Source organism: Mytilus edulis, chromosome 8 (genome assembly GCF_963676685.1).
Source record: "Mytilus edulis chromosome 8, xbMytEdul2.2, whole genome shotgun sequence".
Lineage (NCBI taxonomy): Eukaryota > Metazoa > Mollusca > Bivalvia > Mytilida > Mytilidae > Mytilus > Mytilus edulis.
In genome coordinates, this window is record NC_092351.1 from 29,480,932 (window position 1) to 29,507,416 (window position 26,485).

The following is a 26,485-nucleotide window of genomic DNA, read 5'->3' on the forward strand; positions in this document are numbered from 1 at the left end:
TTTCTTTGCATTTTCTGACAAAACTGTATCAAACTTGCTGCTAAAAATGAATTATTATTTCATTATTTTACTTTTAATAATGAGTGAATTAAACGAAATCATATATTTGTTTCATATCTCGTAGCTAGCGCCCCTTTAAATTGTTTAGAGACGCAATGTACACAGTAAAGTGTGGTGTACAATATATATGAGAAGTGATTATTTTATTTTGTTAATCTATAAAAAAAAAATCCAAGGCTAGTATGGTATATTTTTGTATAATTGAAAGAAGTTTAATTTTACATTCCTCGTCAATCTTTTTACTTGTATCTCAAAAAAGATTATATTTCTAGACGGCTCTTTCTATTCACCAATTTGAAGAGTGCGCCTTAGAGTCCTAAACAAGATTCGTTAAATCTATATAACATCAGTCTACTCTTTGACATGGAAACTTCAATCTTTGTAAATATTTTTTTTCTTTTTTCGAACAGTTGTAAATATTTGGCGTCGCAATTGTCGAATATTTTTTCTTTTCTGAAATTATGTGTTATCATTTCTCATTTTGTAAAGCACGTTATAAATATTAAAGTTTTTGCAAATTAGGAAATATATCACATTCGTCCTGAAAAAGTCAAGTATAACTTTGTACATATTTTAGGAATTGACATGTTGACATGAACAACCGGAAGAAAAAAAAATAGAAACTAAAATGAAAGTAATGTGTTCGAAAAGCAGTATTATAATAAATGCTATTTAACCGTTAACTCCTGAAACCCTCTGTTTTCTTCATTTGTTATATTTAACATGAAAAAAAACCCAACTATTATTAAATAATATTTCATCCTGTGTAGTCCGCTTGCAATAAGTATGTTGTATGTATAAACAATTGACGATATATATGTATTATAATGATACCAACAATGACTGTAGCACTAAAGATATAATTTAATTACTTTTCAAGACATTTTACATTATTATTTACAAAAAATGATTGAAATTGTTTATGAAGAAGAAACCTTTCCTGTCCTTTTAATATAGATTTCATTTTTGTTTTGATGTCAAAATGAAATAATTTGCTGAAAAGGGTTGTTGATGGAAAGCCATCTTAAATCTGATGTTGTATCATCGGTGTTGCAAAGAAGTCTTAGATTTTGAAGACGAAGATGCGGGCCTTATAAGAATAACCAAAAAAAAACTGTTTCTATACAGTATGAAAATTTACATTTTACCTAAAAAATGCAGACTATAATGTGTAACAGGGTGAAACATTTTCACGTGGCTAAAATACTCGCAAAGAGATGAATGTAAATATTGCGTCAGAAAAAAAAAATTATCACCACACCCATCTTTTGAATTAAATGGTCGTTCCCTAAAATAACTCTTGGGTTTCTTGAATACTTGGAATAATTGAATAAAGGTGTTTCCGCAGATGTCGTAACGTCTTACGATTCAATTTCTTGTTCAGCATTATCGTTTTTGATTGGGTGTTGCTCAACGGCGGAAACGGAAAACAGAACGGAAACGGAAAGAAATACTTATATGGACGGAATTTAAGGGGGTAATGAAAATAACTATGAAAATCAATAACGACTGAAGTAACGAAATCACACAATAATGTTGACGATAGGAAAACTTGATATAAAAAAATAGCAGACAGTGTTGGAAAAACATAACATCTAAAACCAACAAGAGACTATAAATAGCACGTGACGTTCATCTTGGACCTCTCCAACATTATAGACTTGAATTATCTTGAATAGTTCATGACAAAAATCTCTCTAAAACACAAGAGAGGATAAAAAAAAAGTCGTCATTTAAGGGCAATCGTTACTTTAAAAAGTCTACTTACTATAATGGAAATTTTTATTTGTATGTAGATCTTGTCTTAATTGCTAATCATATTTGTTTCTATTTATCGCTTATAGTTTTCAAGATAATTGGCAAAAAAAAGAAAGGCTGATAAATTCTTTAAAAGTGAAAAACTCCAATAACGAATCAACTCACGATTTCGCCGGACATTTTGATTTCCTTGTAGATCTTGTCTTGCTGTATTTGTAATTTAAAGTTATTATCTGTTTATTATATATTTTTCAATATATTAGGCAAACATGGAAAGTGGTAAAATTCTTCATATATGGGTGATAACTTATATACAAAATCATTTGACCGTTTTGACGTGTATGGACATTAGGTAGAGCTCAGCGTTCTAAACATGTTTTTCAAATCAGGTGTTTGCTATTCATAGCTGTTTTAAATAGACAGCACTTGCATATTATCCCTGTTTTTAAATTTAAGCTATCTGGTCTATCTTTGCTAGCAGGCATGGTTATCCAACACTCTTTTTAAACTAGATACACCAATGATAATTTATGCCAAGTTTCACTAAAACTGTCAGATGACTTCCTAAAAGACATGTGTTCGGTAACATTTTGACCAGTAGTTTCAGAGGTTTTTGTAAAAGTTAACAAAGACGAAAACAGACGACGGACCCAAAATGACGAGAAAAGCTCACTTGGCAGGGCCAAGGCAGATAAAAAAGGAACTCTCAAAGTGTACCACCACTAAAGACTAAAGCAAGTATAACAGCAGAAAACGACCATGACAGAGCAGAAACACTATATGAACAATTCACTATAATTGTATCAACTAAGAAGACATCAACAAAATATATACCACTTAATAACCCGTTATATCCAAATAGGAAAGACAAACATAATAACATAAAAAAATATTGAATATGGACTCAATACATTAGAAGTATGAGGGCCAGAGGAAATAAGCCATAGAATGTTTAAAAGCTATGAAATGAATCAACAGCTATCATATTATTGTTATTCACCAATTTTTCAACAACCATCAATACCAGCTTGATACCTGATGAATGGACACCAGCAGACATTTAGCATTTGCACTTAGTATCTCAAGCATGCATTCTCTGCAAGATGCTCTAACATATAGTATGCTCCAACATAATGCGTAACCCCCTCTAGGTTATTATAATATCATAAATGGTTTACGAGATCTCGCAGTTGAAACTATGCTGTCATCAAAGATTGCGCCAAAAACATCGATAAGGACACGTTACAGATAAATTTGTTATATTTTGAAAAAGCCCCATATAAACTACCTAAGTCGAAATTAAACAGTTACAGGAAACCAAGTAAAACGCAATGTTGGATTTACATATTCCTATGCTTCTGCAAGCAAAGAATCGTGGTATATTCGACAACACCAAACAGGTTCAACAGACCGTTGATTCTATGGTATCTCAAGAAACTGTTCTTGGTCAGGTGTTATTTAGTAAATGATATCAGTGATATCTTGGAAAATCGGGCGTTTGGCCAGTAGAAACAACTAAACGATCAGATGCGTAGTGTAAAATAAAGTATCATTTCCGTCATAAAAAAGAACAGAGAAGAATAAGTTTTCAGTTGCCTTAACATAGCACCAAAATATTTAAAAAAACTACCAATAAATATAAAAGTGACTTTCAAATTTCAACATTCTCTAAGTGTGAAAGAATATAAATTCATGTCTATCATATAGTGTAAACGGTGTCACATTTGAAGCTTGATCTGTTCACTCTTACGGGGCAACTGAGATGATTCCCAGTTTTGTGGGGTGGGGTTCGTGTTGCTCAGCCTTTAGTTTATATGTTGCGTTTTGTGTATTATTGTTTGTCTGTTAGTCTTTTTTTCTTTTTTTTTCTTTTTTCGTCATGGCGTTGTCGGTTGATTTTTAAAATTCTGAATTTGAATGTCCCTTCGGAATCTTTCGCCTATATCTTTTTTTTTAACTATAGTAAAACAGCATACTGAATGAGTGACACTATTTTCAATTGTAATATCATGAAATAAAATTCACGGTTACTTGTAAGAATTGAATTTTCAGAGAAGAATTAAGCGGATGATATTTAAATCAGTGTCGACAATTTGATTTTAAAAACTATAGGACATGACTACGACTAGTTTGGTGAGGGTACCACTTTGCAAATCTTATATCCATGTATAGTGAGTGATTTTGTCAATTTTTACATAAAAATAAAGTATTGTATATTAAAGTTTCTATTCTAAGTCATGGGTCCTTATCGGTTGCTGTCCATACATTTCCCCGCTGTGTTTATTAGCCATGGCGCCATCTTGGTTGGTTGGCGGGTTCATCGGACACATTTTTAAAAGTAGATACCCTAACAAGTTTGAGCTTTCTAAAAAGCTATGGACTGCTTCGCTCTACACATGCTACACTAATTTAAGATTATATATGTGCATGTGGTTGTTAAATTAGTATTGGAAATGTGATATTTTTAGTTATTGATTAATATAAAATGGATGTACTTTGTGAGTATGCGTTATACACCCATGCTTTTAAAAAAAAAATCAATCTTGTTGAAAATTAAAACAATTATAAATTTAGACACGACTCTTGAGGTGTGCCTTTCTGTTGAGGTGTGCCTATATTGTCAGAAGTTATAAAATACAGATAATGCATTATTGTAAACATTGTATAGGAACATTGTTTAGCATTTAGCAAATCGTGCAAATTGCAGAGTAACAACGCAAATTAAACAAGTATTAATAATTGATATTTCAATATTGAATTTATCTGTGAAATGTATGCATAATAAAACGAGCATGAATTAATGACAGTTGATCGGAACTGAAATACACATAGCTAATTTATCGGCATTTGGTGTCTTATCCTGGACGAGAAATGTCTTATCCTGGACGAGAAAAGTCAGTAATTCTTTATCTCATTTAAGCCAATAGCTGTTGCTGTATCTCAGCCTCATTATAATGCAACCAATCAGAATCTATACGTGATAAGTAAATTATTCAAGATGGCGTGTATTTCGACTGAAACTTATACACATGTAGCTCCGCCACTTGATGCGAAGCAATGATGATTGTGATTAAGTTTGGTTAAATTTGACCCAGTGGTTTCAGAGGAGAAGATTTTTGTAAAAGCTAACGACGACGACGGACGAAGGACGACGGCACCAAGTGATGAGAAAAGCTTACAGCTTTACTTAACAAAATGGAATACGTTGAAAATAACCTAAACCCTACTGAACACAAACAGTTGATGTCCACGATTGTTTCACTAAGTAATTTCAAAATTAGACTTGAATTCAGACTTAATCTCGAGAAGTGAACAAGTAAAGCAATAAAATCTTCTTTCTGGTAATGACTACAAGTGCAGAAGAACTATACGGCAGGTTGTTACCGGCCTGCCATGTTTTTGTTACTGTTGTTTTGTATCTGACTTGAACGACGTTTCAAGAAAGAAGTAGTTCATTTGGCATTTAGAAGTAGCAAACTTAAACAGATTAGAATCTTAAATGGCCATATACCAGTTAATTAAGAAATAATTCATGGGGGCTTCAATTTATCGTGATTTAACCACGGGTTGGCCCTTTATGACAAATATTTTACCCTGAGCGATAGCGAGGGGTAAAATTAAGAAATAATTCATGGGGACTTGAATATAGCGTGATTTTACCACGGGTTGTCCCTTTATGACAAATACTTTACCCTGAGCGATAGCGAGGGGTAAAATATCGGCATAAAGGGACAACCCGTGGTAAAATCAAGATATATATTCAAGCCCCCATGAATTATTTCGATTCTAATAGGACAAATACGGCAATTGTTTTGGATCGAAGCGCTCTAGGTAAAGGGTAAAGGCATTATTTGCCGTTCTCATAAATAAACGTACTATTAAACTGACGTAAAAGAACGGAGCAAAATGAATAAGTGGCAGTTAAAACTATTGACAATAACATATTTAGGGACGACATCAAAAGTTCAATGTAGGATAAAAAAACTTAATTCACATAGTTTTTTCACTGACCCCCGCACCCACCTCTTAACTTAATTTGGGAAAAAATTGATTTACCAATAGGGATATATGTAAAAATTGATTTTAGATATACAAAACTTGCAGAATTTTAACCCCCTTCCCCCCCACCCTCCACCCCCAAACTATTTGATTAAAGTTTTTTTTATCCTACATCGATCTTTTGATGTCGTCCCTTAGATGGGTTTGGAGGAATTTATATAAGTATATTATATGTATGTATATGTCTTATGTGTATAGAAGACATGGCTTATTTGACACAGTTTAGCATCGTTTGTGTGCGTTTTCTCGTTGTGATGATTTTCAGTTTTACAAAGCGTGTAACAATGTAAAATGCTTATATTCTGACGTTATCGTTCTATGACGTCGGGTAGCTCATTCATAAAAAAAAAAGCATATGACGCGGGAGTACGATCGGAACAGCCCAAACAATATATTCATATTTTACCACGGGTGTGTACTCAAAGCGTTTGAAGGACGTCATGTTAGAATGTAAGTTATATATTAAACAAACTTTTTTTTTCACTTCCCATTAGCAACGATGTTTTCCAAAAAAAAAATTGAAGAGTATAATATTTAAAAAAAACAATGACATGTAAAGTAAAAGAATGTCGTACAGATTATAGACTCTTCCAAATGCAACTTCGCAAGTAAGTTATGTATAAAAAAAGATTTCAGAGGTAAGCCAGCTAACATTTGATTTCATTTGGGGAAAACGGAAAAAGGGGAGGGGTAAAATAAATTTGAAATAAACAGGCTTGATCCTGTTTTGTTGAAAAATGAATGAGCCACAGTTTTGATCTCATGGTAAATTTTTTTACGAAAGTTTGCATACTAGGTATTTTCCACCTAGTTAATTCAAATAAGGAATATAGTTTCTATTTATAAATACACTAGTTAAATTAGAAAGCTAATTAAAGAATTTCAGCCAAAATTTAAATGTTCCACCCATAAAAGTTTCGTTTTCTCTATCGCTTACCCAGAAACGTATTCTTTATTGTTTATGGTCCGTGTAACACTTATCAATTCAAAGTTTTAAAAAAGTTATCGGTTGTATGACGATCATAATTATATTGCCTTGTATCAATGATTTTAGTTAATATTTGTTTGGTACGGTAGGAAAACTGAATGCATGGTGTTCCAATAAAGGTTGTGCTAGTCTACAATGTGGGAGGTTTTTGATATATATATATCTTATTTACGCTGAAATTAAGTACTATATTATATACCATGGTTTTTACGAGTTAACATATTTAAACAATCGAATCCGAAGGATGAGTTTGTTTAAATATGTTAATGAGTAAGACACATGGTATATAAAATTTGTAATATAAATAAAATGATTGACAGCTCCAAGACCTTCAACTAATATTGGAAATTGATCACGTTACAGTTTTATCCAATGAAATGGAAGCTCGTGCAAGTCACTTTAAGTTTGCGCTTCGTGTATGATCGTCTGTGCACTTCATGTAATAGAACCCCTGAATTTGCAGAAAGTAAAGAAAATGTCGGATTTTCCCTGATTTGTTTTTAGTTTTGCGCCCCGTGTATGATTGTAGGCGCAGGTAATTTCATAATATCATCAGACTGAGGTAAACAAAAATGTCGGATTCCAGCGACAAGGATTAAATAATTATTCTAATGACGGTAAGAATTTTTTTTTTTTTTTCAATGTATCATACAAATTAATCATATTTTACAGAATTTTCATCTAATTGAAAAATGCTTGTCTTCCGTTATTTTATTAGATTACTTATTAAAACACAATTTTAATGATAAAATAATATTTTAACAGTGGCGGATCCAGGGGCGTTGATAGTGTACGTCCCCTAATTATGTTTTTTCACAGATATTTGTAGCCGATATTTATTCCTTTTTGTATAGGTACCCCCCTTTTTAAATCGAATTTAAATTGAATTTTCGCAAAGGAAATGATAGTGTTACATTTTATTTTTTTCAAAACTGAAAAAAGAAACATTTAGTAATTGTTTCCAAAATTAAGGGAATTCGTAACAATTCTATGTAGTTTGAAAAGGGTTTCTTGAAATGTGGTACACATAATTTATTGCTTTTTCTTATAAAATGAAAACAAATGAAGATCTTGACCTTTTAGTACGTTTTACAGTTTCCTAAATATTTTAGAGGCGGAAAATTTTTTAAAAAAAAGGTGGAGCTTCAGCCATGGAATAACATGAAAATGAATATGTTATACCATGGCTGAAGCTCCGCCTTTTTCCCTTTGGATTCTAGTCGAGTTGCATATTTAATTAGTAAAGTATGGTACAACATAAATTTGCATAGAATATACCATGGTTTTCCCTCACCACACTTTTTAAGCAAATTATTTCATAAAAACATCAAAGGAAAAAATCCAATTTATGTTACAAGAGTACTAAGACCATATATTAGTAGATTGGAGCCAATATACTGTTACAAGGTATCCACATAAACTCATCATAGATGGATACCGGGATATAAATTTTGCCGGTTTTTGCGTCAGACGCGCGGTTTCGTCTACAAAAGACTTATCAGTGACGCTCGATTCAAATCAAGTTAAAAAGGCAAATAAAGTCAAATAAAATTAAAAAGGCCAATAAATTAAACGTTTATATCCAACTTATAGCTAAATAATTTTGCTAGCATAAGGTCCCATCTATAATTGTGTATTCGGATGCTAGCAGTTTTGCTCATGGAGCTTATTCTTGTCTATTAGAGAATAAGATTTTTAATATAATCTGGACTGGTGGAGGGACAGGATAACGTTTGACATGGAGAGAATAGAGGCTATAGATTTATGTATAGATATTTTTCAAGGTCAGTTATCCATGCGGGAAAGTCTTATAGAGGTTTATGGACAGTCAGAATATTGTGTGGGGATAGTGGAGTCAGGTAGTGGTAAGAACGCAATTTTATAGTTTGGCAATGTCAATATTTTAAAGCTGTGTAAAGAATTCTATTAATTTAGATATTGAATGGATACCTAGAGATAAAAATGTTAAAGCAGATGCTATAAGCTAGGTTTTTGATTTTGACGATTGGGGAGTCAGTGTTGAGTTTTTAGAATTTATAGATAATTACATGTATGGACCTCATTCAGTTGATAGATTTGCTGACAGTAATAACAAGAAAATTGAATCATTAAATTCTACGTTATACACCAGGGGCCTGGTTTTCGAAAGTATCATAAGATGTGTCATAAGTTATATCTTAGGACATATTTTATGATCATCTTATGACTATCATATGATATGTCATAGGATGTAAATCAAAGCTGTCTTAAGAGAGTCATAGCTATGATGCTCTTATGACTGTCATAAGTGAACAATGTTTTCTATTATTTTAAATAATCATGATTAAAAAGTGATAAATATAAAAATGAAAATGAAAAGTATGAACATATTAATTATTATCATTCTTAATATTTACGAACATTTTATTTTTTTCATTATAATGAACATGAAATTTTATACAAAAAGGAATTGAAATATGAGTTGATAGTTTGTTTAAAAGTTTGTAATATATAATAAATCTTGAACTTCGCTTTCGTGTAATACCATACATGCATTGTTATTTAACTGCGAATACTTTTTAGATTCGGTACATCGAGAGTATCCGCTAACGAAATGCCCGTGCACATACGTTAATATGGTACTATCAAATATACTAGGAACGAAATAATATGTATATTTATTATACAAAACCATGAGTTAGAAAAGAATTTCAAATGGTATGTCGCAGGAGATTCAAATTTTAGTTCACGTAGTTGAGAAAAATAAAATCTTTACTATTAAGCAAACTGAGAAACACAACGAAGATTTTTACTGCAATTAACATGAAATTATACATGAAAAGTAATTAAAATTTTAGTTGACAATCATAAGACCATCATAAGTCATGTTGCGAGGGATCTTAAGTTTACGACAAAAGTTATGACAAATGGTAACTTGGGACACTTTCGAAAACATATCTTACGACTATGACGTGTCCTAAGACCATCATAAGACATGACTTAGTCATAAGATACTTTCAAAAACCAGGCCCCTGGTTACTAAAGCGTGTACCTTGACAGGATACAATTTAACGCATGCCAATTAAGTATTGTTTTGTTTAAAACAGAGACATATTCTGCACATTTTTTCAAAAAAGGCAAATTTAATAAAGACTTATAGGAGGAAATCAACAAGGATATTACACCTCATATAAATAAATGGGCGTTTTCTCGGAATTGATTTTGTTTTAAGGTCTTATTGACGTTTGTGTAACTTCTCCTTTTGTGCGGAGAACCATTCAAGTCGGTTGATACGTAGCATGTTATGTATTTCAGTGTGGTCATACTGAAGATAACGTTCAAATCTACAAATCTATGTATAAATGGAATGTTATCGGTCAATCAAGTGGTGAACTCACCTTCAGAAATATAAACAGGATATCATGTTAATACACGGTAAGCGCATATTGAATTATGTAGATATAAATCAAATTTCAGGACTATGTCATATAAAAATTTAGTTTCTAAATGTATTGAAGATTTAGCATTTCACGTGATAAACATCCGTGCGGTATAGGGAGGGGTTGAGATCTCATAAACATGTTTAACCCCGCCGCATTTTCGCGCCTGTCCCAAGTCAGGAGCCTCTGGCCTTTGTTAGTCTTGTATTTTTTGGGTTTTTGGTTTCTTGTGTACAATTCGGAAATTAAATTAGTATAGCGTTCATTATCACTGAACTAGTATATATTTGTTTAGGGGCCAGCTGATCAAGGACGCCTCCGGGTGCGGGAATGTCTCGCTACATTGAAGACATGTTAGTGACCTTCTGCTGTTGTTTTTTCTATGGTCGTGTTGTTGTCTCTTTGACACATTCCCCATTTCCATTCTCAATTTTATGTTTAACGATGGTTTATTTCATACATAATAGAACGTATACCAGCAACTTTCTCGCTTATTATTGATAAAAGTGTGTGCTAAAATCTTTCCATCTGACTGGATTTGTTGTCATACAGTATACAAAAAAGAAGATGCGATATGATTGCAAATCCGACGACTATTCAACAGAGTTCCATCATATGCCTCTCCGTGCGGGCATAACAAATTAGATGAAAAAAAAAACTTAGGCCGTTCAGTGTATTTAAAAAAAATGTATTTGATTAATTACATATTGGTTCACAGATAAACGATAAATGAAAACTATGTTTTACGTTATTATTACGCTTTTTTAACATGTGCTGTGTTAAACTCATGACACTTTGGAAAACATGATTAACTTATGAATTGTATCAGTCTTTTTGATAACCGTATTTCACAAACAAAAAGATCAATGGATAACTGATAAAAATAAATTTCATGTGTATAGGTCATTGTATTGTTATCTATGATACATTCCCCATTTCCATTCTCATTGGTATTGCATTTTATCAATTTGTCAGACAGGCCTTATACAAAATGTTTTGACGGTAAAATGACTTGTTTGATGTGCTACTTTTGTATTATAGCTACATTGTACTGCTATTTCAATGTCCTTGTGTTTGACACTTTGCATTGCTGTCCAATATATACAAAATTAAAATTTCGAAAATGTGTTTTCATCTAAAAAGACAGCAAATATTTCCCTCTGGACATTACACAATTAGGAAACAATCAAAACGTCATATCTTAACAAGAATTTTAAACATGCCATTTTCTAATACTGCATTTTGTTAATTGGTGTACGTGTCATTATCAAATGATTATTACTACAAAATCCATTTTCATAACTTTTACTTGCCAGTTTTGAAATTTATATTATTCCTTAGCATAAGATTAATACTTTTGGACTTGCAAAACTTATTTTCAAACACCTGGTCCGAGACCACAATTGTCCACTTTCATAACTTTTACTTGCCAGTTTTGAAATTTATATTATTCCTTAGCATAAAATTAATACCTTTGGACTTGCAAAACGTATTTTCAAACACCTGGTCCGAGACCACAAATATAGTCCCTAGTGTTGACAGTGGGAACTTGCCATTAAAAGGCGTGGGTGCAATGTTCTAGTAAGGTGACACTTACTTCTATCTTAATTTGATATTAATATACCTGCATAAATATAATTACTTTTTTTAACTGCTATATATGATTTTTGAAATGTTCCAATTGTTGCTTTGTGTATATATTTGTAGTGTATTATTTATATGGCTCCAACCGGTCGGAGTATAACTGTATTTGATCAATAAATTATTTTTTAATAATACTACGATATTTGATATTTGAGCAACTATCACTTAGCAAGGCAACTAGGATTAGAATTTGAGAAACAACGTGTGTGTTCTAATATTTAACATTTAATTCAACAAAGTATTTTAGTTTTTGAAATATTTTCACTTCTTCCTAATCTTATGTTTTATCGGACTAAAGGGTTAATGAATTAGTTTATAACTCAAGAAGGGCCAATTTCCACTGAATGTACTTCTTAACTGGGCTATTTTCAAAACCTCTTTCATTCTTGCAAAATATAAAAGTTTTTTAATTTGATGCGGTCGAATTGCTTTTCTAAATCACTTTGATCAGTAACGCCCAAACAAACAAAAAAATTGAGCTCTTTATAGTAGTTTCTTGAATTCTTTTGAGTCTGTTTTCAAATTGAATTCAATAAAAAAAAGACTGAAATACTTATTAAAATGATAACAAGTAAACGTGTAAGAAAAGGAAATGACATATTACCGTGTGATTTTCTGGTGTGAGGGAGAGAAAGAACAAACCTTGTTATTGATGACATAAATCTAGCTTTTGCATTTCTCTTTACACATAAACATTCTATATCATCCGTTGCACTCGTATTGCTAATGTTTATTTTTTCCACTTGACACGAGTAACATTGAGTCACGAGGAAAGAGCACACAAAAAGGGTACGGGCCATATTCGTTGACGTTTACTTAAAACATTTTTTAAATTTTCAACAAAATGTTATGCAAAATTTTTATTTTTTTTATTTTAGATATAAACATAACGTGTCCATCTTTAAAATTGTGATTAGTTGCATGCGGGTGTTATGATACCGATATAATTAACAAATTTTTATTTTCACTAATATTGATTTATCCCTTTAGACACATGCAGACACTTTTGAAAGAGATTTACAGCGTATTTATATGGTTTAATCTGTTTGACGATTCTTTTATCAGTTTGATGATTCTTACTGCATACAAATCTATGCAAACAAAAGATAACATTCAATATAAAATACATGAAAAACTTAATATTGAAAAACAAACTTTAGACCTTATTAAACTCAAAATATCAATATTGCAACCAGTTACCGAGTATATCTATAATGAAGATTATCTCTTTTTTAAAAGTCTCAACTGAGTGAAGACTCGCAGATATCAATTGTAAACATTAAAATGTTATCTAACATATCTATTTAGGTGTTAGGTACATGTAGTTAGGTATTTTTTTTAGGAAACAGATATTATATATAAAAAAGAAGATGTAGTATGATTACCAAGGAGACAACTCTCAATCATAGACCAAAATGAAACAGAAAATAACAACTGTAGGTCACCGTACGGCCTTCAACAATGAGCAAAGCCCATAACTCATAGTCAGCTATAAAAGGCCCCGAATGACAAAGTAAAACAACTCGAACGAGAAAACCAACGGCCTTATGTATGTACAAAATATGAACGAAAAACAAATATGTAAAACATAATCAAACGAAAACCACTGAATTACAGGTTCCTGACTTGGGAAAGGTACATACATACAAAATGTGACGGGGATAAATATGTTAGCGGGATCACCTTCCCCAACCCTAACCTAGGACAGTTGTGTCACAATCCAACAAATGAACAAACTATAAAATTCAGATGAAAAAGGCTCAACTCATCAGATGGATACAAATACTAGTACAAACACTTGTACATCCCAACAAAAAAAAATAGAAAAAAATAAGTGCAGATCTAAGAGTTCTCGCAGTTACTGACAGCTAGTTCTTCTAAGCCACTGACAACTAATTACAACAAATCATGCATTTTGAAAATTCTTCATTGTTTTGATCAAATTTGTCATGATTTAGATCCAACTAATTATCTATTATTTGTTACTGTATAACATGTTTGTTTGTCGTTTGTTGTTTTGTACAAACATGTATATTTAATTCAGACATTTGGTTCTTAATTTTTGTTTGGGCTTTTTATAGCTTTCTATGGGGTATACGTTTTCCTCATTCTAGGGGTATTTGGTAAAATAAAAAAAAAGTGTCCGATAACCGCACCTGCCAACCAACTTGGCCGTAATGGCTATAGGAATAGAACATTTGGACAAAATTCAAGCTTTGTCTATTAGTTAGAAAACCAATATAAAAAAGATAAAATATGACAGGAGTAGAAATGTTCAGAAAATTGAGCACTACCAATTGTCAAAATTGTCAGACGACTTTTGATAGGAGTTATTGCTCTTAAATGACAAATTTTACTATTTGTTTCCCATTTTGGCAAATTATTTTGAATACTATAATAAAAACAGAGACACATAAGACTGCAAAAATTGATAAACAACACAAGTTCTACATATTAGAGTTGTTGCCCTTAGATGATTTTTTTACAATTTTTTAGCGTTTTATGCCTTATATCGTGAAAATTTCAATGGATAGATACACACTTAAATAAGCAAAACAAGATCTACAATTAAGACAATCTAGAGGAAGTACGTCTCCTTGGAATTATATATATTGGACAGAACACTTTAAATTACAAAAATAATAAGCAAGACAAGATCTGCTAACAAGTAAAACTTTGCTGTCCTCTGTTGAATATGCGCACTGACTGGCCAATGTGAGCGACACGTGCTCCTTAGAACCCCTTGCTTTTAATTCCAAATGAAACCATTTTAAATGAAATTACCATTGAAACGCAATAATATACTATCGTCTACTTAAATATGAAAGCGTATTCTATAACCGTTATGCTAATATCTTAAAATTACTTTTAACGAATACTTTACAAGAAGGATTTATTTTCAACGAGTAGAAAATCAGCATTAATATGTAAAACTTGGATCTGAATGTATATGAACAAAACAAGACATTAGAAAATTGCGACATCATATATCTTTGGTAAATAGGGTAGAAAAGATTAAACATTAAAAAAAAGTAGTGGATACATACTTTTTTCTCATTTTTTTAATAGTTGTATGATGTATGTTTACTCTCATCGTTACCTTCATATAAACGATAAGAATCATCACACTACTGCACCATGTCAAACACGAACCAAACCATGACCCTATATTGTCAGTTATCTGTAATTATGTGCAAACGTAGCTTTTTTCGGGAAAATTGACTGCAATTGTAACGAAAGCTGTGATGTAGAATACAATAAATAATCTTTTTTTATGTTTTATGATTTGTGAACGAGTAAGCAACTCAGGCGCGGATCCAGCCATTTTTAAAAGGGGGTTCCCAACCCAGAGTAAAAGGGGGGGGGGGTCAACTATATACTCCCATTCAAATGCATTGATCATCCAAAAAAAGGGGGGGGGGTTCCAACACCCGGAATCCCACCCCTGGATCCTCCAATGCAACTTTTAAAATGTTGATATGCAAGCATTATTCTGTGTCAAATGATTATAACTATGATAAAAATTTGAGTCTACAAACATATCCGCTATAAAAAAAATATTACCAGCTTGAATTCATGTTCAGACGTTTCCTCAGCAAAAAAATCAGAATGGTTACATTGTGTCATTGTTTGTTATAGAAAAGACACTTAACACATTCATGTCCAACTTAACCAACCCATGACAAAATCACTGTACTAAACGCTCCTCGATATGACGACCTTACTACCCGTGGTTACGATTTTTTTTATGTCTTTCATATGGTGTTGGCCTTTTCTTCGATGACAGTAAGGTCATTTTAACATATGTTTTAAGTCTTATCAAAATTAACATTATCACGTCTATTCATATGTAAATAAATATAATATGTCGATATTTTCTGACAACATAATGAAGTATATCAAAACATATTACCTCATACACATGCTTATTTTGAGATTTACATGATATGTGCGTATTGTGAACAAGAAGATAACTTTTTACCGAAACAATTACACGTTTTGGATGAAAGCTATTTACTAGTATAACGTGTATAATAAAAAGTAACAATATACCAAGATATACAATCTAATAAATTTCCACATTGTATATAATTATGTATTATCTTTTCACATTATGAAAAAAAAATATATGTAAAAGTTGACAAATGTTCTTCCGCCTCTCAACACTAAGCAACTGTTATTCATTAGTTAATCCACATTTTGTTTAATTTACATCGGAAGAATACATATAAGCACAAAGTCAATCTTTAAATTTGATTTTGAGTTGAATTTTCAAGAGTGGTTTTTTTTCTGAAACTGCTATGCAAATTTTAAAAAAAAATGTTTGCGAGACGAATGATTGGAAACCACTATAAAACAACCTCCTTGTAATGTCGATTGGGTCACAAACACGGCGGCTTTACAGGAAGTTTTGTTTCTTTTGAAAGGGTTTAGACCTTCAAGTAATCGTTTTCTCTGAATATTAATCGAAGTCTGCATGATAACCCGAAGACTGTTTCGATTGGGTTAAACTACGAGAGAAATCTATGATTTCAATTGTCTTTATAAAACTATAAAAAGTTTTCTCCTATAAACTATGCGGAAAAATGTTTTGAAACTTTACAGGTTGATAATCTTAAATGCCTCTACAAACGCATTCAAAACTGTTTAGAGTACACATATGATGTCTTTAGTTGCAAGTTCAAATTCTTTATTGTAAGCTCTCAGGCATATATAGTCTTACAAGAGGAATTCAGTACTTGTATTTAAATTGAAGTGGCACCTCAAGTACACAAATGCGTATCATTAAATTATTATGAGCAGTACAGCTACTTACATTATGTTTTCTTAATTGGATTTCCTAAAATAAATATACCTATATTCTTTCAGACTTTTATTTTTCATACTGAGACAAGTCCATTCATTTTATATACAGATGGGTAACATACATGTATAATATGTTGGAATATACAGAGTTATACGCGATTTTACTCTAACATGGTTATATTGTAAAAAGTAGTGGTTTTCATTACCTATTTCATTCAATGTTGACCCCAATGAGTCGTTATTGAGGATGAAAATGTATTTTTCAAATCTATTAAAACTGCCGTTTTGAGCCAATTGTGATCATTTTATATTCTTTTTAGCGGTTATGATTCATTGTTCTCATAACCTCACAGTGCCTGTTTGTTAAACGACACTGGACTAAACGGTGGCAAAACAGAATGAAATTCTGAAACTGAAAATTGTCAGTAGCGACAAATAGTTTGATGATTATTTGTCGCAGAAATGAAATAAATACACGGCAAACAGCTCTACGTTTAATCCGGTTTGTTTGTGTATTTTACTTTATATTGACAGTTTTGTAGTATAAAGAAACTGTAATACATTTTACTGGGACTTAGAAAAACAATTCAGAATAAAATATTGTCAAAAAAATTAGAGTTCACCGAGATTTCTTATCAGTTTAAATCAAATGATACAATATTATTTACATTCAAATTTACTACAGTACTTAGGTTTCATTTCATGTTATTATTATTAGTCTCATGGATAGGTAAGGTCGTTTGAAAAAAACTCTTTTTAAAAGGTCTTTGTTTTTCTCTTATTATAATTGGGTTTTTTTTTTCATTTTTTTTACTCTTACTGCACCATAAGATACACATTTTGCTTTTCCGACTGACTCAAGGAACCTTTCATTTATTATTCAATCATAGACGCTTATGTAAGCGCCATAGACATTTTATTGAAAGCTTTAAGTCAATTCTCTTATTTCATCCGAGCGCCACTGGTTAGTCTTGTGTGAACGAAACACACGTCTGGCGTATTACATTTTAAACCTGGTACCTTTTGTTAGCTATTATTCGTGTGTTTCTCCGACCTATATGTTATCCCATACATTTGTATTGTAGTCTTGTCATGTAATGTTGTCATTTTAATGTTATATTTAACAATGCCATAAAAGCGGGAGGTTTGGCATGCCACTAAAACCAGGTTCAACCCACCATTTTTCTTAAAATGTCCTGTACCAAGTCAGGAAAATGACCATTATTATATTATAGTTCGTTTCTGTGTTGTTACATTTTAATGTTATGTTTCTGTTGTGTCGTTGTTCTCCTCTTATATTTGACGCGTTTCCCTCAGTTTTAGTTTGTAACCCGAATTTGTTTTTTTCTCTATCGATTTATGAGTTTCGAACAGCAGTAACCTACTGTTGCCTTTATTTTGCATTCCTTATTATTTTATCGACTTGAGAACCTTCCAGTCGTTTTTTTACTAAGGAAAAGGAGCGATTAATAGGCTTTTTGTTGTTGGTGTGTTTATCGTTTTTTTCGTTTTTTTATATAAAGATTAGATCCTTGGTTTCCCAATTGAATGGCAATACACTAGTAAATGTTGGTGCCCTTCATAGCTTGCTGTTCGATGTGAGCCTAAGCTCCGTGTTTAAAATTTGATCTAACCTCTATTGAAAACTATCAGTAGCTGTATGGAGAACTGTTCTAAAACATTAGTACAGTTCACCTGATACCTTTCCTATAGAACCGTTTCTGATAGAAGTAATTCTAACCTGCAACCGTTTTGGAAATTTGATACCTATAGCCGATTTTTTTAACAGTTCTACCACTCAGTAGATTTGGACAAATACCCTCGAGCTAATTCTTACGAAAGAATGATAGATCTATTATTATATACACATAGAACAGCTTTGGACAGCTAATTTGATGAAAAAGTCTTATTTATTCATTTTTAAAAATGTATATATTTGTTGTTAATTTTTTTTTTTTTTTAATAATTGAAATGATTTTTTGTAATTATCGTAGAGCTGTATAGCTGGTTACACTAACGCGTACAAAAACTTTCCATAAAATATTTAAACACATACGAATAAGTAAACAAGATTGTATAATATGTAAGATAACCTAGAGTATGTAAACATTCTCTATGAAAAAGTTATAGCCACTGTGTGATGCTAGTACGGTTATCTAGATCTAATCTGGTTGTGCACCGGTAATTGATCAGTCCGACTTCAAAAAGTTTGCTTCATAGGGAACACAAATATTAACACCCTGTATAGGTTACCTGTAATACTTACCCTATCCGATGTAGTGATTTGAAAGTCACTAGTAATTCTAGATGCGCGTTTTTTGTATTACATATAACTAATAAGCCCGTGTCCATGTATATATGGCATTTTTTTAAGAGATATCACTTTTTGGGAAAATTCTTATATATAACCCTGATTACATCAAAACATCTAAGAGTATCACACAGTCTTACAATTTTTTGCTTGAATTGCACACCTTGCAATTGACCAAACAAATATTATCTGATTATTTTTTTTTATTGAAAACTGTATTTCATCCTATACTGTCGAACATGGAAACGTAAAATTTACTTTCCGGGTGCGAGAGTTTCTCGCTGCATTGAAGAATCTTTGGTGGCATTCTGTTGTGAAATGAAAAATGTAAAACGATTTAGAATAGAAACTAACGGCCTACGTATGTACAAAATGATAAACACAAAACAAATATGATACACAGAGGCAACCGAAAACCACTGAATTGCTGGCTTGAACCTTGGGAGAGACACATACATAATACTTAGTATTGCGGGGTTTAACATGTTAGCGGGCACCAAATCTTCCCCTAATGTGGAACAGTGGTGTACCAGTATAACTCATCAGATGAGTACAAACATAAATGCATCCAAAAAAACCCACATCAAAGACACACAAAGTACAGATCTGAGAGTACTTGCAGTTACTGACAGCTAGTTTAAAGCCAATACCAACTAATACAAAATCATGCATCTAAAGAATAAAATTTCAGTTGTATGCTTGATCTGTATATATATATTGGTTCGTACATGTTTCATATTTGTTCGTTTGTAATAAACAGAAATTCTGTATTTTTTCCAAGAACTTGTTCGTTTCGTTTAAAATAAACATGTTAACATAATTTATCTTTATACCATTGATGTTCTTTTATAAAATTAAAAGGTGCTATATATAAATCAATGAAATAATATCCTTTAGATCTTCACAGGACATATATTGTACGTCATTTATCAGTATTTATAGTCTTTAAACTGTGTCCCCTGGATTTACTTTAGTGCTTAAAATTTCATGTATTTACTGAAGAACTGTAGAAACCATCAACACATAACAATACATGTGATCAAGTGCCCAACTCATAACTGACAATTTTGAGCTCAAGCATCAAATTAAATCATTATTTAAATTTCAATAAAACTAATAAAGTCGAAAAGATTGAATACCTTTGGTATATATGTTTGCGAATTGGACAATATAATAGCTTTTTATCAAACTTCTTCATTTCAGATTGACACAGAAAAGATAACCAATTCAGAAGAAAAATGTCGTAACCTACTCACCACTGAACGATAATAAGATGAAAGCAATTTTCACAAAACGACGTACAATAATTCTAACAGGAATTTCGTCAATATTTCTTATAACAATGTATACTGAAATTGTAGGTTCAATGAAAAATATTCCACTTTTCAAAGCTAAAAATGTGAATAGTTTTTTGCTAATAGACACAGCTGGATGTAAAATACCAAAACTGGATCCATTTGACTCTTCAATCTATTGGTATATGGGAAGTGCCAGTGAACTTAAATGTGAAGTGACGAAAGATTTTTTATATACAAAAAACAATGTACTTTTCATTAACTGGCCTCTGGTAAAGTATTATCTACCTTCACTTAGGTATTGCAAATACGACGTAATATGGAGACCAGCAAATGTTGAAACTCACAATAATTATTTTCAATATATAAATGAAAGTCAACCCTTCACAACAAATCAAACAATATCTGATGAATTTATCAGAGTAAGATGTTTCAATGACAGAAATGAAATTGTTTACAGTAATGCGTTTTCCTTTGTGCACCTTAAAAGAAATGTTGAAAAACGATGCAAGGAAAATGAATTAAAGCAAAATAAGGATAAAACAAAATTAAACATTGTAATGATTGGTGTGGATTCAGTATCGCGTAATAATATGATACGTTATATGCCAAAAACAAGAAATTACCTACTACAAAAAATGTCGGCATTAGAATTTCTTGGATATAATAAAGTTGCTGATAACACTTTTTTAAATATTGTTCCGATGACAACAGGAAAGTTTGTACAGGAACTACCATGGAACGCTAGTTTAGTGAATGTTACGTTTGACAAATTTGATTTTATTTGGAATAAATTTTCTCGAAATGGGTACCGGACATTGTATAGTGAAGATTCTCCATACGGTCAGATATTTGATTATCAAAAGGCTGGTTTTAGCAAGCCTTCAGCGGATTATTTCGATCGTCCATTTTCGTTGGCGATGGAAGAAATGACAGGCATTTGGAATAGTGATCATCATTGTATTCACGCACGCCCAGAAACAGATATTGCTTTAGAGTATACTAGACAGTTTATAGAGAAATTCAGAAAGTCTCACTATTTTTCATTTACATTCGTTACTAGATTGACGCATGATAAAATATCTGACGCCAGCAGAGCAGATCAATTATATACTAAATTCTTAGAGAAAATAAATAATAATTCTACATTAAACAATACAATTTTGATATTTTTTAGTGATCATGGCATTCGTTTTGGTAAAGTAAGACAAACGTATATAGGAAAGATAGAAGAACGTTTACCTTTTTTGTTCTTTGTTTTACCAAATTGGTTTAAAAACAAATTTCCAAATTTTTACAAAAGTTTGTACATCAACAGAAACCGTCTCATAACACCGTTTGATATATTTGAAACACTTAAACATTTGATGGATATTCAAAACTATTCAAACGAAAAAGGAAGAGGCTTGAGTATTTTGAGAGAAATATCACCTAATCGTACATGTGAAAATGCAGGTATTCTTCCCCACTGGTGTACATGCTCAACAGAGGAACATTTATCTATAACTGACGAAATAGTTATTGAAGTTGCAAACAAATTTACAGAGAAACTAAACGAAAAGTTGACTGATTTTAAGCAGTGCGAAATTCTAAAACTTAAAAAAGTTATATCAGCTACAAAAATAATACCGTCAGATGATATTCTTAAATATATTAAAACTTCTCATGTTGAAGACAAACAAAAAATCAAATTTGGGGATCGCGTAAGCACATACATTGATTACCAGTTAATGCTTCAAACAACTCCTGGAGATGGCATGTTTGAAGGAACTGTGCGGTATGATGAATTCTGGAAAAGCATAAATATGATGGGTGATTTTAGTCGCATAAATATGTATGGTAAAACTTCTCACTGTGTTGCTGGTATACAGTTAAAGAAAATGTGTTATTGTAAAAAACAAATAGTTTAATACATCAATGTAAAAAGGACATGTGATTCATAGTTTCAGATTAAAAAGGATATTTCTTTTCTGGACGTTAACCTTATGAAATTTTCTCCGTTGTGAGTTAAACCATCAAACCAACTGCGGTTTCTACAAGGTTAAAATTCGATTGTTTTGATTAATTCTTACTAATGGCATGCCATTGCAGTCATGATTTTTTTTAAGGATACAACCAGGTGAATTCAAGTAACCAGCAGTAAATTATTTTTCTGCAAAGAAAAGATCAAATGCCTTGAATATGAAAAAAATCAATAAAATATAAATAGCGTCAGCTTATCGAAAGTACTTCAAAGAAGCGGAGTTTCTAATCAAAATGTTTGGAACGCATGATATATTAACTACTGACAAATCAGGTGTTCAAAGTACTGACATCGCTGTGGATCTGTTTGAGTAGATATTTGATTTTTTTAGGAAATCTTTTGATAGGGGAAATATATTCGTACATGTACCCAGTTCGATAAAATGAACAAAGTATTTAGTAGAGTTTGTTTTGTTATATTAAGTGTTATATTTATATATATTGTTTTTTGTCAGGGTTGTTTTCCCCATGAACATGATGAATTTAACTTATTAATAAGATCAATAGATGGTTTTTTTCCCCGTAAATTTGGGTTGTAAAATATTAGAAAAAAATCTATCTATATCTTTAATGAAATAGTCAAATACTGAAAAAAATAAGGTAATTATTTGGAAAGAATTTTCATTAAATGAAGACAAAAATGTGTATTGTTTAAATTATATCAACTATTCTTCAACACATACATAATACGTATAAGCGGAAATAATTCATCGAGAAGTCATTTTGATTTATTAAAAAACGAGCAGTACTGTAATGTGACCTATTCTTTTTAAAGAAAGAACATGAGTACAACGAAACCATTTTTATTCTATCTAAAAGGACATTGTAAAAGAAGAAAAAAAATGCAGAACATTTCTATTCTCACAAAAGCTTTTTCCGTGTATTATAATCTGAAAAAAATGTGGCAATTTTGCACACAACTTGAATAGCTGCTCCATCATCCTAACCTTTCAGTAAGTTTCGAAAATAGCATGATATAAACTAAATTATTCAAAGTATTAAACTGTGATTTTTCTTAAAATAAATTGTATCTACATTGTACATCAAGACGTAGACATTTCCTTTCTTGTCAGACATAAAAAAAAAAAAGAGAGAGAGGGAAAAGATATGAGAAAACATCATCAACCAAGGCTAAAACGAGGAACAATAAAAAAAGATTAATAAAAAAACATAAGATCCTGTTCCACACGTATCATCTGTCGTGCTGGTCCTTGAATTGTCAATATGATTATAAGTCGAGTTTTGAAATGTCTAATTCTAGGAAAAAGAGACGATATTCAATGATTTTAAAATATTGCAATTAGTTATCAAAGGTACCAGGATTATAAATTAGTACGCAAAACCGTAAATTAAATCATAATGGTGTCCATAAAATTTAGGATTTGAAACTGTACAGTTGCAATCCTCGTTGCAAGGGATATTCTTTCATCAGAAATATTTTATCATAAAATTAAAATAGGAGTAGATAGATGTTACAGAGAAACAAAGAGTCCACAACACGACGCCTTTTATGAATTATTCCCCCACAAAACGATTTTAATCATTTTATTTTTATTTCTACATGTTTTATCATGCAAAACTTTAAAAGATCGAACGAAATCTTATATATACAATAATGATCAGACGATAAACAACATCTACAAATAGTTCAAAATGGCCAAAATCGTAGTTCCATAATAAAAAGAAACCCGAGTCGTTATTTACATTCTAGTCTTTAAAGTTTAAAGTATACTTGTACTTAGATCCAGGTGAGCGAAAATTGCTCTTAAGAGCATATACATGTAGTTATACGAATACGAATGCAAAAAATAAGTTATATAAATTCATTCTCCTTATCGACATAATATCCTTTCATAAATACAAATTTTTCACAAATACCTGGGGATATTGCATAAAAAAGAAATGTTATGAGAATGCAATAATTTGTATAGATGTATATATAGATAAACATATGTGGAGAGTTGTTGTCTCATTGGCAATAAACACGTATATTTATACTTACCAGCTTTTAGAGGCTTAGGATGCACTGTCATTTATGTATGAATAATTTTCAAATCATATCAATCCTAATTAATTCTGTGGCTTTTTTTTATTATTATATAGTTTCAATATATCAGTTGTGTTTAATATAAAATGAGAAAATAAAGATGGAAGTATCTAAATAATTATATACCCGATTGGTTTTTTTTTCGAGTACCAACCAAAATATAGCCTTATGGTTAGATGAAGTGAAACATATATATGGGACTTTATGTGACTTAATAATCCATGAACGTTTAAAAATCAATTATAAGGTTCATATAAACATCAATGAAAAGGTTCAAGTAAAACAAAAATTTATCTATAGGCAAAGCACACACAAGAAAACTGCTTTATATAATTTGGTAAATCATGCTGCATTAACCAATTTCACGAAAAAGGTATAATTAGTGGAGTGACAATCGGAAAAAGTCGATTTAAATGGACCGAAATACCTCACGGTTGAAAATTCGCATGAACATAGAGTAAACATTAGACTTTCATTTTAGCCCTGTCGTCGAGTTTTCCCACGGTGCAGTTTTTTGTAAAATCGCGTTAAAGTGTGATTTTCGTTTTTTTTTAAATTTTCATTTTCAAAGACGGGAACGCTTATTGAAACTTCCCGAATGAAGATATCATCGTAACATTGGTATCAGATGAAAGAGTGATGATTCAGCTTTTATTTGACATCAAACTTTAATATCATTTGATCATATAAATTGAGTAAATTGGACGATTTTCAAATGTATGTAATATTTTTTTCAATCTTACCGTCTGTCAAAGTATATTAAATTTCTTATATATATCACAAACAGTAAATTTTCACACAAAAAAGAGGAACAAACAATACGTAAGAAGTTTTGAGAGATTAAAGTTTGATAGAACATACAAATAAACTTTTACAAGCATTTTTATAAAACTCATCACATAGCAGTATTACTACTTAATTTTCAACCAAATTAGTTATGTAACGTTCCCCTTTCCTATTTTCCCCTCTCTAGTAAATGACAGAATTTAATATGAATTTTCTTAAGTTTTATAAAAAAAATTAATATATATTTGTATCAATAGTTGTATCTATGTGCTTGGAATAAGTACAAATGCTAAGGTTAAATAACTTTTGAGGTGATTTTATCTTGTTTTTCGAAAAGACTAATTTTAAACCACATTGGAACAACTCCGAAAAATTCCGGAAAGTCATTGTCAGTGCTAATTCCATTTAATAGGAACGAGTTAAGTAGCTTAAATCGTGTTATTAAGCCTTTACATGTCAAAGAAGAAAACAATTTCATACATTTGAATTAGTGGGGGAAAACACGCGTGTAACGATGAATCAGCTTTCGTTCAAACACGCTCCATGACATTGCCATGATTAACTTTGACTGGTAAAAATGTCCTTTCTAGAGGTAAAAGTCATACAAGCTAAGCAATTAAGTCATGTCGAGCCATTTCAGCGTGCCGATATTGTTTTGAATGACGCAAATTATCAGGCATGCCATCCAGTGGAGAGTTAACTCTTCATGAATAACTTCAAGGACAAGCCGCTTCAACATTCAGCATGCATAACATCATTGTTAACGACTTGATGGAAATAAACATAATTTGCTTCTAATGCTTCAAATTAATCGGGGCATGATGTTGATTTTCAAATACTCATAGAAAGTCTACATAATGATTTGTTTGCAAAAGGAAAAAAAAAGTTTTTGTTGTCGTATAGTTTGCCAGGTACATTTCATTACAGATATTGTATTTTGCGATACAAATTTCGAAAAGCTCTTTACGATCGTTCGAAATTTCAAATAATTTCTATCTTTACAATATATTCCAAACTCTCTGATAAATATTTTGCCTGTTTAGTAGACGACGTTATTTTCAAATTGATAATGATTACAATGGAATCTCATTTGATACTGAATGAAAATGTATCATACTTTAGCTGAGTGTGTGATATTGAAATTTCCCTTATGAAAAATCAGTACACTCCTGATCAGATAGATGATATTGGTATTGTCCAAAGTCTTTATGTAAAATGGTACAACAGTTATTGAGATTTGGCCAATAACTGCTTTAAGACCATAATACAAAAGTATGTAGTATGATTGCC

General features: G+C 31.3%; 1 protein-coding gene across 2 annotated transcripts in view; it reads left to right on the forward strand.

The window, feature by feature from the left end:
• LOC139485355 (uncharacterized) overlaps positions 1 to 22,805 on the forward strand; it is a 43,354-nt gene extending 20,549 nt beyond the window's left edge. Inside the window, exons 1-2 of one of the 2 annotated variants that reach the window (XM_071269776.1) lie at positions 10,207 to 10,279; positions 20,249 to 22,805. In XM_071269776.1, the coding sequence (XP_071125877.1) occupies positions 20,319 to 22,250 (1,932 nt within the window). In that variant the 5' untranslated portion in view covers positions 10,207 to 10,279; positions 20,249 to 20,318 and the 3' untranslated portion in view covers positions 22,251 to 22,805. Of the gene's footprint in view, positions 1 to 10,206; positions 10,280 to 20,248 lie in introns of those variants that run through there. The other variant, XM_071269775.1, reaches the window with a different exon arrangement.
• Positions 22,806 to 26,485: the final 3,680 nt, after the last annotated feature.